This window comes from Fusarium oxysporum, chromosome 15, assembly GCF_000149955.1.
Source record: "Fusarium oxysporum f. sp. lycopersici 4287 chromosome 15, whole genome shotgun sequence".
NCBI lineage: Eukaryota > Fungi > Ascomycota > Sordariomycetes > Hypocreales > Nectriaceae > Fusarium > Fusarium oxysporum.
In genome coordinates this window covers 827,840-841,824 of record NC_031000.1, presented here as the reverse complement: position 1 = coordinate 841,824, position 13,985 = coordinate 827,840, and the positions used below count along the sequence as shown (strand labels likewise).

The following is a 13,985-nucleotide window of genomic DNA, read 5'->3' as shown; positions in this document are numbered from 1 at the left end:
TAGCTGTCCTGCGTAAGGGCTTTACATTGTTCATAACCACCTCATTAAATGGGTGCTCTCTCTCAGAGTCAAGTATCAACGTCCGGCTAGCAGGGTCCGGTTGACCAATGCCGAACCGTGTGCTCCGCTTTTCAAACTCAAAGATGACCTGCTGTTCCCAGATTCCCCAGAATTTCTCTTTTTTGCCTGTAGCTCTATATTTACCAGTCCCCTCCTGTCGAAATAGTGTGTCATTAGTGCTTCCGCCGGCGGGGCTTTTTAACCCAGCCATGTCCCCGTGCTTGAGGGCCAAGCATGGGACTCGGATTCTTCCTTTGGCTTCTCGGCATAGTGTAGAATATCGTTCTGATGTCCCGGGTGTACCTAGAGTGATTAATTCTCTACGCTGGCATGTGAGCAGACAGCGTAATCGAGTAGTTTCAACTGGGGGATCGCCAATTGCAGTATAACATTTTGTCCGCGCCGGGGTTTACCATGTGAAAAAACATGTCGGTGACATGACACCGCAGCTTGTGCCGCTCTCAGTTAACAAATATGACTGCAGAAAGCAGCTCAGGCAGATATTGAGATATCCGCGGAGCGATCTTGATTCGTCCTCTTCTTACCTCCGACGGAGGCCCCATAATTGATGATCCCAAGCTTTTGTGGAGCCCTAAGACAGGACCATACATGGCTCTTCGATTAACTGACGCGTATGTAGCAAAGTTCTGATGCCCGTCATGGCCCAAGATAAAGTTTATATGACGTCAGAGAGATGGAATGAAAAGGGCGATGGTGCTATCCAGAGCGGGGTGTTTCGGAGAGTATGTGCTACGGGTTGCCTCAGCGGTAATAGCCAGTGAGACGTATGTAGTATCCCCTAATCCTTCACATTGTGGGCGAAATCATGCAGATCCGCCGTGCAAACAAGTATGTGGGTTTATGTGTTCAGACTTGCGAAGATCTTTCCACGTAGATTCTCACCTGAGCCCTTACTCGGTCTCTTCCGTTGAGTCAGTGTGACTGGGAAACCTCTGCAGTGTCATATTGCAAAACACATTTGGCGGTCCCCAACTCCCAAGTACAAACACATGCTTGCGCATAGTAAACCGTAGTCAATCTCCAAGCTTCACAGCCTTGTTGGTGTTGAGGAGGCTCGAGCACGGCGAGCAGGTCTACGCGCCAGTTTCTAGGCTTGCCATGGCACTAGGAAATAGCCACCCCTCCAGACTCGAGGGACATGGGCGATAAATAAACGCCGGGCTCTGAAACTCTCGGCAGTCTAGCCCACGAAGCCGCATAAGTTATTCCCTGAAATACAAGGATTTCCTATCCTCCTGGTTTCCAAAGATGTGGCGTTTGAATATCCCGCTCCCATTGGTAAACCTTGTTTTCTGCTAACAGCCACATTTTTATTAAGCTAAGTTTCTGCTGATGCTGTGATGCTTGCTAGGGTATGGATGAGCATTTGCGCACTGTCTTGAATACTACGTTCCGGTCAGGGCATTGCTTGCGACAGCTGTTATATTTGATTTTTGTATCCTACCCTGCCATCCTCTGCCCTTCCTACGTTTTTAGGCATGCTCTTGGCAATTTCTCTCAAGTTCTCCCTTCTTCAATATCCAAGGTATCAGCCCTGGCCCTAAGGTCTCTTATCACCACTTATTATCCTGACTGGCAATTGCGATTCGAGGAGCTGGATTACTTTATATTATCGTAGAGTCCTGTTCTACAATGCTAGGAAACCTTGCGTTCTCACCGAGATGATGTTTTCGCCACTACATCTTACCAACAATCCTACCATCCAGTTGGATAACCGTAGCTTCACCAATACCTCGAAACATCAAGCCATGTCGGCCGATGCCGAGTCAAATAGGTGGCAGCTACCATTTGAACAAGCAATTGATACCTGCACGGTCACGATGAGAGCGGGTCTCGGGCCCTCCTACATTCCATTACCGCCGCAGCCTATGAAATTTGGGAATCTTGAAGGGAACGGGGCACTGAAGAATATCCGACAATCTGCTATAGATGATAAGAAGTTGAACCGGCGGGCCCACACTCGAAGACAATCACAAGCAGCTGCAAATGAGGCGCTTTCCGAGTCCAGTGCTTATGGGCAGGCTGCACAGTCACCCGAGCCAAGGAAAAGGGGCCGAAAACCAAATAAGCAGTCAAAAGAACAGCAGGTAGCGGGTCAACAAGTGGAGCTTGGTGATGATGATCTTCCCAAGGATCCCCGCCGGCGCCGAGTGCTCGAACGTAACCGCATTGCGGCGAATAAGTGTCGTCTCCGCAAGCGTGGTGAAGCCTCAGCGCTCGCCTGCCACGAAAAAGCAATGGAGGACCAGAACCGCCATCTCACGGCGTGTGTCGACTCTTTGACTCACGAAATTTATCACCTAAAGACCCAATTACTGCGGCATACAGGATGCAAATGCGTCCTCATCCAGAACTATATCGCGAATGAGGCGCAGAAGTGTGTGGATAGGCTAATCGTTTGCTCTACTGCCTTTGGTACCTATAGCAATTCGCTAAGGCCTTGTGATGGAAGCCCAAGTGATGCTAGCACCGCCCAAGAGTTGAATACGCAGAGTCTAAATGGAGGTCGTTTCCTGTCAACCCCGAGAATCTCTTCTCAGCAGGGATCTATCGCCTCGGATGTTACAGACATCGTGTTCGATATGATGGACTTGGGACCATTTCAAACGGCTACTATGCTGCCTGATTCGATGGCCTTTACCCAGCCAGTTCCACCGTTATCCTTCACTGAATATGGACCAGAGTTATCTGTCTACGAGGGACCGCGAGAACACCAAGCGGATGAGGTTGCTTGGGGCTCATACTGGCAGTTTTGACGCTATTGGCTACCTCTGTCTCTCAATTTTAGGAATAAGGGACAAGAAACCACGTGGAGAGTTATTTACGATTTGTGGCTAAGATGGAGTTGGTCTATAACGTCTCGTACCTCTATAAATATGGAGTTGGGACGATGCTTTCCAGCAACCGCACGTCAGGGAGTTGCAAACATGAATATAGAACAGAACTTTATGGTAGCCAAACCGTATAAAGATCCTGGAGAGAATAGATTACCGACGATGGTCCGGAAACAGCTCTGGCCAGTGGCCAAAGATCGAGTCCACCTTTCTTCGGACCCCACCAGTACACAGAGTGCCCGATTAGTGGAATAGTGCAGAGGGAAGTCTTTTAAAAAAATACCTGAAAGAGTGGTCACACGATCAAGACATGGAGACTGATCTTACCGCTGTCGACGCTGTGCAAGGTACTCAAGGCAGTCACTGCCGACAGATATTTTGTATTGTGGGGACCTTCAGGCCCCTCCGCATGAATCACTTGAGAGCATGCAAGCGAGAATCAGCCGAAGAGGCTCATCTATGCAAGATAGGACGTCAAACACTTGGAAAACTTGGCGCGTCACCGAAGGGTTAAAGCTGGCTGGACCATTCGGTGTAAGAAGCTGTGGGGCTCTGAGCATCATGACCAAATTGTCCGGACTGTAAGTAGCATAATTACCACACTGTACTTTGGGTGTAGAACCCCCCAGGGCCGAAACAATTTTAATTCTATGGATTAGATCTTGTTTAAACTCGGTCCTAAATCATACAGGATGTTGAGGTAACCCTCCCCCTCACCTGTGACCAGTAACCTCATGCTGGACTTATCCGCGCCTAAGAGTGTTTCGACATAATGACAGAATAAGGCATAATATCAGAATATACCTCGCTAGCTTGGTTCCAGCGCAGGTCACTCTACTGTGTCAACAGATCTTACCTATTTGTCTGTTAGGTGCCTGGCCAGCCACTTGCCGGCATTTGGCCACGGTTAAGCGATAGCAAAGGGCATTATTGCGTCAACCTGGCGGTTTGTATTCGCACGGAATGATCTGCGTGGCGCTCTGCTGTTATTAATGGCTCAACTACTGCGCTTAGAAGAGATTCTGTATCTCGAAGCTGGTCATTCAGTGGAACAAATTGGTGAGGCTATGAAGATGAACATTGGGACGTAGATAGGGAAGATACAATAAGAGCAGGTATGTTTGTAGAATATTCTATAAGTTGGAGAGAGGGTGAGGAGTTGACTGAAGAGGCGATTGTTGCAGATTAACTCTTGCATCAGTGGCTAGACAGAGGACCTTCTGCTCCACCACGCTTCGCGCTCGCATTAATTACAAAAATGTGCCAGCCCTGCCGTCACTCCCTGGCTCCCCAACAACACCAAATCTTCCGGTACTCGCCAATATGCCGTCAGGCCAAGAATGGTTGTATGATCCATGCCTCGGTTGCGGCACCCAGACAAAGGGAGAAACCTACTGCTCTAATTCCTATCGGCTATCAGAATGTGAGAAGGCATCATCATCGACGAAATATTCAAGCTGGCCTTATATGCGGACCAAATCATCCTCCTCAACATTATCAGCTCAAGAAACCAAGTCATCGACCAAATTAGAGAAGGAATTAAGAGTTTACAACATGTCATTGGACCAGGCGAAGCTGCGGAGGAGATTGTATTAAAAGCCGAAATACCTCCACTTCGTTGGCATCCCGCCTCAGGGGCTAATAACCGGAGATACATCTCACAATAGTGCCACCTTCAGTGCTCTCCGCATACCAACTCCATGACAGACATTCGGAGTGTAGAAGCAGGGCGTATTGACACTGGGAATGACTTTACTGCACTAGACCCGTGGTTTTGTCGACTGGGTTCTGCCCTTCACTTAAAAGACATTGACGGGAAAAAGGACCTCTTGAGGGACATGATCGCTCTGAAATACGAAGTGGATCCAACCCATCCGGACAACTCGGACGGTGCTCAAGTTTGGTTCATACACATCGCCTTCGATCGGATGGCCAACTACACTAAAGCCATCATCACGGCCGATACTATTTCTTGGAATGCTCTATTTTAAGTTAACCGCAAAGACCTTGACAAGGATAGGACCAGGCCATTTCGTTTCCCATATAAGCCACAGAGTCAAAGACGGTAAACGCTTGCGGTTAAACAACTACTTGCCTGCATTGTCCGGTGTATGTCTTTCGAGGACAAGGCATATAGGTGATCATTCAAGCTTAGAAGGAGGCAACTAGGCTTTTACGATATCATGATAGAACACGCAGATCGCTTGATCGACGCCTGGAAATAATACGGAGGGGACCCAGAAGCACCCAAGGTTTCTTAGCTTCTTGATCTGCTGGAGAGTGACGTTCTGGAACTCTATTTCTCGATTCTTGATCATTCTTCTCAAAGTACTGAGTATGATAGTGTTCCAGCAAGTACTAGATGAAGTGCGACGTAGTTCGTCGAAATAGTTGTATGGATAAAATGTGGGACACGCTAGGTAGGAGTTAGAATATACTGTGCTGTTTCAAGCCCAAATCTAGCTAAACTAGGCTCGGTAAATAAACCAAAGCGTAGTTATAAGTTCTTGGACGTTTGATACATAGAGAAGGAGTAACGCGATAGTTGTGGCGTTTTGAAAAATCGGTATTCAGAGAGATATCTTTCGATTTTCGGACCATAACTGGATTGATATCCGCATCTATGAACATGAAGGTCAGGCAATCCTGCATTTGTAAAAACCAGTTTCCCTAAGTCAATTGTACAAGCCTCTACTGGATGAAATTTAGGCTAGTTCTAGCTAATTTCGACTCTTTGTTTAGCAAAGTAGATTGTTAATAAATCATGCCTTACTTATAACATTTCTATTTAATCAATTGATCCTCAACCATCAATCATGTCTCAATCAAATAAAGAGGCAAATATTATTCTTGCGCTTCAGGCCTATCAAAACAACCCAGAATTAGGTCTCCATCGCGCAGCTGAGATATACCAGGTCTCCTATGGTTCACTCTGGCGCCGAACCCATGGCATTTCTTCTCGATATGATACTACACCTAAGTCACGGAGACTGTCTGATCTAGAGGAACAAGCTATTATTCGATTTATCCTCGACCTAGATTCGCGAGGGTTTCCCCCGCGACTGCGTGGTATTGAAGAAATGGCCAACCGATTGCTTGCTGATCGTGACGCATCACCTGTCTGCAAGCGCTGGGCCTCTAACTTTGTCAAGCGACATAAAGAGCTCAAGACATGTTTTCATCGGAGATATGACTACCAGAGGGCCAAATGTGAAGACCTAACTGTTATTCGCAATTGGTTCAGGCTTGTACAGAACGTAATTGCAAAGTATGGCATCCAATTAGATGATATCTGGAACTTTGATGAGACTGGCTTTATGATGGGCGTGATTTCAAGCGGTATAGTTGTCACTGGCTCAGAGAGACGAGGAAGACCAAAATAAATATAGCCTGGAAATCGGGAATGGGTTACAGCGATCCAAGCGATTAATGCAGAAGGCCGGGCAATCGATCCATTTATCGTGGTTGCAGGCCAATATCACCTTGCCAATTGGTACCAAGAAAGCAACCTCCCGGCCACTTGGGCCATTGCTACGACCCAAAATGGCTGGACGGATAATAAGACGGGTCTTGAGTGGCTAAAGCACTTTGATCGATGTACAACTAACCGATCAGTTGGTGGCTATCGTCTTCTAATCCTTGATGGCCACGAAAGCCACCATTCGGCCGACTTTGAGATATATTGTGAGGAGAACAATATAATCACACTCTGTATGCCACCTCATTCTTCCCACCTCCTTCAGCCCCTTGATGTCGGGTGCTTTGGACCGCTAAAAAAGGCATATGGTCGAGAAATAGATCATCTAATCAGAAGGTCTATCACCTATATTTCCAAGTCCGATTCTTTCCGGCCTTTTACGACGCTTTTCAAGCTGCTATAACTAAGGAAAATATCAAGGGAGGTTTTAGAGGAGCTGGACTAGTTCCTTTTGACCCGGAATAGGTGGTCTCAAAGCTTGATGTGCAGCTACGGACTCCAACGCCTGCCAAGGAGGTTACTAACCCCTCAACCCCTTGGGCATCTAAGACCCCACAGACTGTGCTTGAGGCTAGATCTCAGTCTGAATACCTTCAGAAACGAATTAGAAGACATAAAAGCTGCTCCCCAGAGTCAATTCTAGGAACTTTAAAGTCTCTTGCAAAGGGAACAACAGCAATAATGCATGAGAATACCTTATTACGAGCTCCTGCAGAATAGCGGGAGTATGACTATACGGGAATGTCAGGATCTAATTGATCAGATGGATGTAGATATGCAAGTATTGGCCGAATCATCGAGAAGTGGTGGTCAAGGAAGTTCGGCGCGACCGAGGGTTCGGCGCTGTGGAACTTGCGGCAAGACCGGGCATAATGCAAGGACCTGTCAGGAGGGTATTGAGGCCTCTGGTAATGAGTATGGTAATTAAATTTAATTAAATAGATTGTCTGTTGTATTTCTATTGTAATATTTATTTAGAAGGTTCAGATATTTGGTCCACTCGCTTGTCTGGTGCACTCGCTTATCATGTACGTTAGCGCATTTTCATTTTGTGTGTGTTTGCAAATCGGGTCTACTAAACTCGATTTCACCCATTATGGGTAGCGATTCTGCCGCGCAGCTAGGATAGGCTAGATATGAACAAGAAGTTGCATTTGTGGCCACAGACTTTTGTTTAACGTACTACGTCTGCAACTTTGCCGCTTCTGATCCTAAAAGTGATCTCTTTTGGGGTTCACCAGCCAAGGCGTGGAAAAAACTAGGATAGCCGGGCTTTCTATGCATGGATGCTGGAGTCGCAAAATGGACAATGAATGTGTATAATATAGGTCTACACATGCTCTAGTATAGAACTATCATCTGCCCGATGACTTGATACATGCGCTTGGCTTGGCCTCTGCAGCACAGGCTCGGGCGATGCAAAATGAAATGCGCATATGGGGCATGTATCATGTTTCGCAAGGTACCACGTAGCAATACAATCTGAGTGGAACGTATGCTCACACGCCAGGTGACGAATCATATCAGTGTCCTGAATATCCTCTAGGCAGATGGAACTGAATAGGGAGGTGAGTGATCAGCCAAGTGTTGCTTACAATTACTGAGGAGTCAAGAGGACGTACCATGTCATGTCCGAACTCAGCATCGCCCAAGAGACGTGCGCTCCGTCTGCAAGCTCCCGCCTCATCTCTTTGCTTGTTTTTGAGGGAGCAATAACATCTAGATGAGGCAAATCTCTGGCTTCAGTGCCAGTGGCTTCTGTCGATGCAGGTCCCGGGGAGCTGCTAGACCGTTCTGTGCCTGCAGTCCTGCCATATCTCATCAACTCGTATAATCTGTATTGCCATTAGCCGACTGAACAGGTATCAGTTTCCAATAACTAAGAACGACATAAGTTACCTGGGAATACATATGAGAAACAAAACCACCGCAACTAAAAGTGGCATTGTCATGATCAGGACCCATCCTGGTAGTGTATGGCTTGAATCCTGGTTATCAGTGTTCGAAGAAGCGGGAATAGTATTGTTTATTGCAGGCATGGTTTCTACGCGTACGGCGAATCAAAGGGTCTGTGCCCTTCAAGCAAGGGCACAAAGGCAGCCAACAGGGTTTATAACTTGGTGGGTACTGTTTAACCTGACCTTGCATTCTTAGTTCGGGTTAAAAGCGTGGTGGTGTGCTCTCGGCTGGATCCGCCCTATGACCTGACGGATATGGTCTGTACCATTGCCCCGCCATCTCGCCACATCATCATTGAGTGAGTCCCCCCCAAAAAAAGACTGGTCTCGAATCTCCCGACCTAAGTGCCTCGTGCCCACAACAACTTAGTTCAATGGCTGGCATGTGCGAGAAACCCCACCTTTTTCTTCCAGATGAACACCAACTAATCAGGGTTTTACCATGTAGCCAGCCAGTGGTACTAAAAAGATGCGCCCAGAGAGGCATAATCATTGTCTATAACAAGACTTAAGACTCATCAGGTTGACTGGGGCAGCGTACTGACGTGAGTCAATGCGTTGGATAGAATCCAAAAGAACGCCTTGGCACTCAAAGATACAGGATGGTTAATCTGCTTTCTAAAGTTGCTTCATATGATCACGATTAGTGTGGTAAGGGTAAAGAAAGTTGGGGAAATCACAAAATCAAGTTCTTGTAACATGAAAGGCATAAGTTATGGTAAGGGAGATATGTCAGTCGCCCCGCGCATCAGAAACTGGACAAATTCATTTTTTCTCATTAATTACAACCTTTGTTTTCTTGATTTGTTCGAGCGCCAATCACAGTCGGTGGAGACCCTAGCCGGCTGATAGGTCAGGTTCGGAGTGAGAAAAACCACGCAGAGAGCACTAGACCTGGGATCCTGTCAATATTGATATCGAGTTGATGTAATAAAAATATCTTACCCAGTCGCTATGATAAACGCGTGACATACTTTCGCTGTCAAAGAAACTACATTCTTTCTTTATTTCTTTCTCCCCCTCCCCCGTAATAAAAGGGCCAATGGATTCCATCTTTCGAACTCATGTTATATATGATGGCCCTATGAAGCAAAGATTAGATCATCCCGACGCCCTCTTTTGGTAGCTGCTTTATTTCTTAATCCCAATCCCATTTCCCATTCTCAATCATCAGCAATTGCAAGAAAGATTTCTTACATTGCTTGACGTACCTGAGCCCTTTCAGTGTGCAACCTGCACTATCCTCCCCTTCGACTGCGAGGTTATACCATACATGGCTATATGAATATTCACACTGATTTTCTTATATTCATATTATATTCAACTTTTCTAGCAAAACACATATTCATATAACATATTCATGCATTTTCATATAAGGGCTCAAGTGATGCCAGGCTAATTACTGCAGTGAAGTGAGAGGAATCGATTGATGTAGCTATATAGCCCGAAACCTTCTCAAACGCTGCCGTTTGACCTGTTCGCTATTAGATATCACCCTCTATAGCCTCTGGATCACATGGGAGGCCTATCCCGCCCTCAGCTGAGGGTCTAATATGCCCCTCTCGCAGCCAGTTGCCGATACACTCAATCTTCTCAATGCTCTCAATCAGCAATCGTAGCCTATCCCATCTAGCTGTGCGCCTAGCCACTGAAAAGGTCCGCTCTGGCTCTGCTGATTCTGCTGGTACAGACAGGATATCGATAGCCATACGGCTAAGCCGTGGGTACGCTGTACGAACGTCCTCACTACACCACCATTGAAGAGGCGTAGTATCCTCTGCAAGTGCGATAGGAGCCTCTGAGATAAAGCTATCGAAATCATCCTTGCCCCGTGCTCTCGCCATCGTCTTATTTCGCACCTCTAAGTGCATCTTTGAGAGCATCGTATCCTTCTTTCGCTTTAATAATGCAGGCACAGCCAAGGACTGCTCTGAGAGATGTATCTCGACATCGTAATTGTATTCTTCCTTCCAGAGACTACGGGCGGCGGCAAATGCGCCCTCGTGCCATTCCTCGGGCCAGCATTCTTCTATATAGCTCTTGCGTTTGGAAGGATCGAGAAGGAGGGCGGCGACATATACGGGGACATCCTCGGTCATAGTGTAATACTTATCGAGTATGAACCAGCACATGTCGATAGAGTGAATTATACGATCATCGCGATTGCTCGGCTGTGACTAGTGGGCCTAGTTAGCTGATTAGCATGCCGTATACGCTATAGATAGAGCAGGAAGATGTAAAACTTAGCCATGTACCTTCCACTTTTCGCAGTGTCCTAGGAGAAGGTCCAGCAGCTCAAGTGACTGTGAGATTGATGCCATAGCGCCTTCAGCTTCCAACGTGGCCTCATAGAAAGGTTGAATGAACTCTAGCGTTCTTTCTAGCATTTCCCAATCCCTACTGCTAAGAGTATTGCCTTCGAGATCATTATCATGTTCAGCAGTAAACTGGATGATCTGTGGCTTTTTATTTAACGCAACAGTGATCACTCTATGCCATGAGGACCATCTCGTGATATTATCGATGCCTAGTTGCTTACCTACAGCATCGTACCACTGATCGTTGTGTAGAGCCGAGCTCCGTATATAGACTGCAAGAGCATGAAGCTTTGCTAGCGCTGGGATGCCTTGCCAGCCAGCGAAGCGCTCATCGTTGTTTCTGGCTTGCTGATGCGTAATTGCGGCTCGATTGCCTCTCGCCTTTATAGGTTTTCTCGTGGGCTGCTCCTGCCGCTCTTCCTGCTGTTGTTGTTGCCGCGTCGTGGTGTCCGAATGTGCCGCAATCTCCTCCGGACCCAGCTCATGTAATTGCTGTGAGAACTCCTCTAGCATAGTTGAGTCGGGGTCATCGGCAGAAGCTTCGAGAGCCGCTCTCAGAGCTTCTTTTCAGCGAGCGAGAAGGAATGCTTGTAAGGCGAGATTGATAATATGGCCGATGCAGCGGATTCTGCGGCGTTTGTGAGGGTACTCATCCTGTACTATAATTTAGTATAGGCTACAGCAGTATTAGCGGCCAAGCGTTAAATTTACACCTGATTTCGCCTCCAGAACCTTTGATAGCTTCTCTAAATAGGTGTAGCATTGTCGTCTATATAATAGCCGAGGTTTTGGGCAGTAATGTTGAATTTCCGTAGCATACGGGTGATTAACTCAGCCTGCGTAGTACCAGAATGGCTGTATTTGCACTCTGGCAGTCCTAGTAGTGCTTTCTGAAGCTTGAAGTCCTCATAGACCCATTGAACGCATACAGAGGGTACGCCATGGCGTTGTGGCGATGTCCAGAGATTAGAAGATATGTGTATCTTCGACTGCGTTGTTTGAAGTCTTTCGGCAAGCTGTGAGCTGTATAGCGAGTAGTTCGAGTTAATATAGCCCATAGCCTGCTTTCGACCATTGATGAGAAGGTCCCCGATGGCTGGATTACATGCCAGAGCCAGATCTCGCAGTTCGGAGTGCTCAACTGCCTCAATATAGGCTTGCTTATTAAAACAGTTGCGGAGAGCAGCCTGCGAAGGACAAGAGACGATATACGAATCGATAGCGCCAGATAAAACACCGAAGGCAAATGTACTAGTTAATTGAAATGGGAACAAATCATCTCATTGAATCATATGAACTATGTCTGGTCCTTGCCTTCTCACGCTCAACCTCTTCCAGGTCTATAGTCGCAATTTAAAAGTTTTTTTTTTTAGTTTTTTTTTGAAGCGCAATACTTGGCAACATTAGAGAAGTTTAAAGTCACATTGTATTTTCTCCCAAGATCATCTGATGGCCTCGAATAAAAATGATTTTCTTCTCAGATTATCCCTTTGAGTGCCACAGCCTTAGGCGGGGTCACGACAGGGGTATAGAGCCAATCAAGATAAATGAAACTAACGGTACTTTTCCACACATACTAGTTTGTATGATGGTAAAAGTCCCAGCAGTTTTGATTGTTACAAAGAGCTACCTTACAGACTTGGCAAATCTCTTATGAACTTCCGGTACCCTGCACGTACTAACCTTATGACTAAGCTAAGTGGGGCGAGTGACCCTCCTAAGGGCTGTGGCACTCAAAGGGATACGGTTACAAGGACAAGATTTCTACGACAAAGTTTCCATGCTATTCCCGCACTGTAAATCCCTCTCCTTGTGTGCATCAGAATACATGGTAGCCATCCCTTCTAACTCGATGATGCGATTCCTTGCCATATCCAATACTTGTCCTCTGCTCAGAACCTGGCCAATGTTGGCTGTCGTATCCCTGTCAGCAAGGCTACGCGCCTGTGCCACTGGCAGAACTGTGAGAAGCCTCTCAAACTGCGTCTTGAGTCGGGCACGGTAGTGTTTCTCGACAAGGTTATGGCTTTCTCGGGTGTGTTCTGGATTGCTGGGAGCTGTGCCACGACGCTTGCGGTTCTTGGATTTGCGCAATGCTGATCGAAGTTGGAGTTGAACGTCGGGAACATGAAGTGAAATATCCTTGCTGGGGGGCTGTTGATTCGAGGGATTGCTCGCCTCTTCGGGAGGAGTCAACGGCCCACTCATCTCCCTCCTCAGCGGTTCTGTATTGGCATCGGGGCAGATATAGTCAAGATTCGTCTCAAAACTTGGCTGGCAGGCTATAGAGAGATCGGCTTCTAATAAGTCAGAAGGTCCAGATGACCCTAATGTGTTGGTAAACTACTCAGAAGCCAAATACTCATCCATGTCCGATATATGATTCTTGATAGTGGCTGTTGCTATGGCCATGTAAGTAGGGGCTCTATCTGTCAGGCTAAAATCAACTCACCCTGCCCCGATGAGCAATCAGGAGGCATCTGTAAACAACTATCAGTACACTGGCCATTCAAAGTCAGATTAGGCAAACGCGTAATGTCCAGATACCCCTCTATTATTACCAATTGTAACTAGTGGTCTGTAAGAAACTTACTTGAAACTGGGATTTATCATACCCTTGGACAAGGGTGTCAAGTGTACCATCAACTTCCTCAGCAGCCATTTGGGCGTTATGGCCACTGGTTTAAGTCGGCTGGGAACTTTGATGAATCGTTCAAAAGGAATATCAGATGAATTACAATGTTTTGTCGTCACACTTTACGATATCATCCAGGAGCAACTGGCATTGTACAAATGAATGCTACCATTCTATCGTATGGCTTATCCTCGACGAGAATTCCAGGGCCAATAACCGACTACATATAAAGATAGTGGAGAATCGTATGTTCTATCGACTGATGTGAGCAAGTCCAGATCAATCGTATGCCTTGACGGTCGGGCACCTCCAAGGTTCCGGAATTTTGTCCACTTATTGATTAGTTATCAGAGTAAAGATAACCTCACGGAGGAACCAGGCTTGGCGGCCGACTCCGGGCCGGTCACTGGCTTGATGAACCAAGCCTGGTCTGGATGGCGGTCGAGACCGGTCCATCACTTTAGCTGGAGCATGGTGAGTCAGATGGAGTGTCATCAATACAACTTGAATGGGGGAGATTCCATTACTTGCTGCTAGCCTGTTAACTTTGATCGAACGTATTGGTAATAACTTTGGCAAAAACAGCTGAGCAGGCGGTGCATCTTAGCATGATATGACGAACTGGATTGCTGGAATTCGTACTGTATACGGCTTATCGCAAGGGATGCCGTGGTTCTTGGA

General features: G+C 46.8%; 2 protein-coding genes across 2 annotated transcripts; one reads left to right on the top strand and one right to left on the bottom strand.

Moving 5' to 3' along the window:
• Positions 1 to 1,901: 1,901 nt before the first annotated feature.
• On the top strand, positions 1,902 to 2,837 carry FOXG_14312 (uncharacterized protein; the record flags this gene model as incomplete). Its single annotated transcript, XM_018394383.1, has 1 exon — positions 1,902 to 2,837. The coding sequence occupies one exon, from the start codon at positions 1,902 to 1,904 to the stop codon at positions 2,835 to 2,837; it is 936 nt and encodes a 311-aa protein (XP_018254500.1).
• Positions 2,838 to 11,415: 8,578 nt separating this feature from the next.
• On the bottom strand, positions 11,416 to 13,331 carry FOXG_14311 (uncharacterized protein; the record flags this gene model as incomplete). Its single annotated transcript, XM_018394382.1, has 4 exons — positions 11,416 to 11,856; positions 12,551 to 12,969; positions 13,122 to 13,149; positions 13,263 to 13,331. The coding sequence occupies 4 exons, from the start codon at positions 13,329 to 13,331 to the stop codon at positions 11,416 to 11,418; spliced, it is 957 nt and encodes a 318-aa protein (XP_018254499.1).
• Between the last annotated feature and the right edge of the window lie 654 nt (positions 13,332 to 13,985).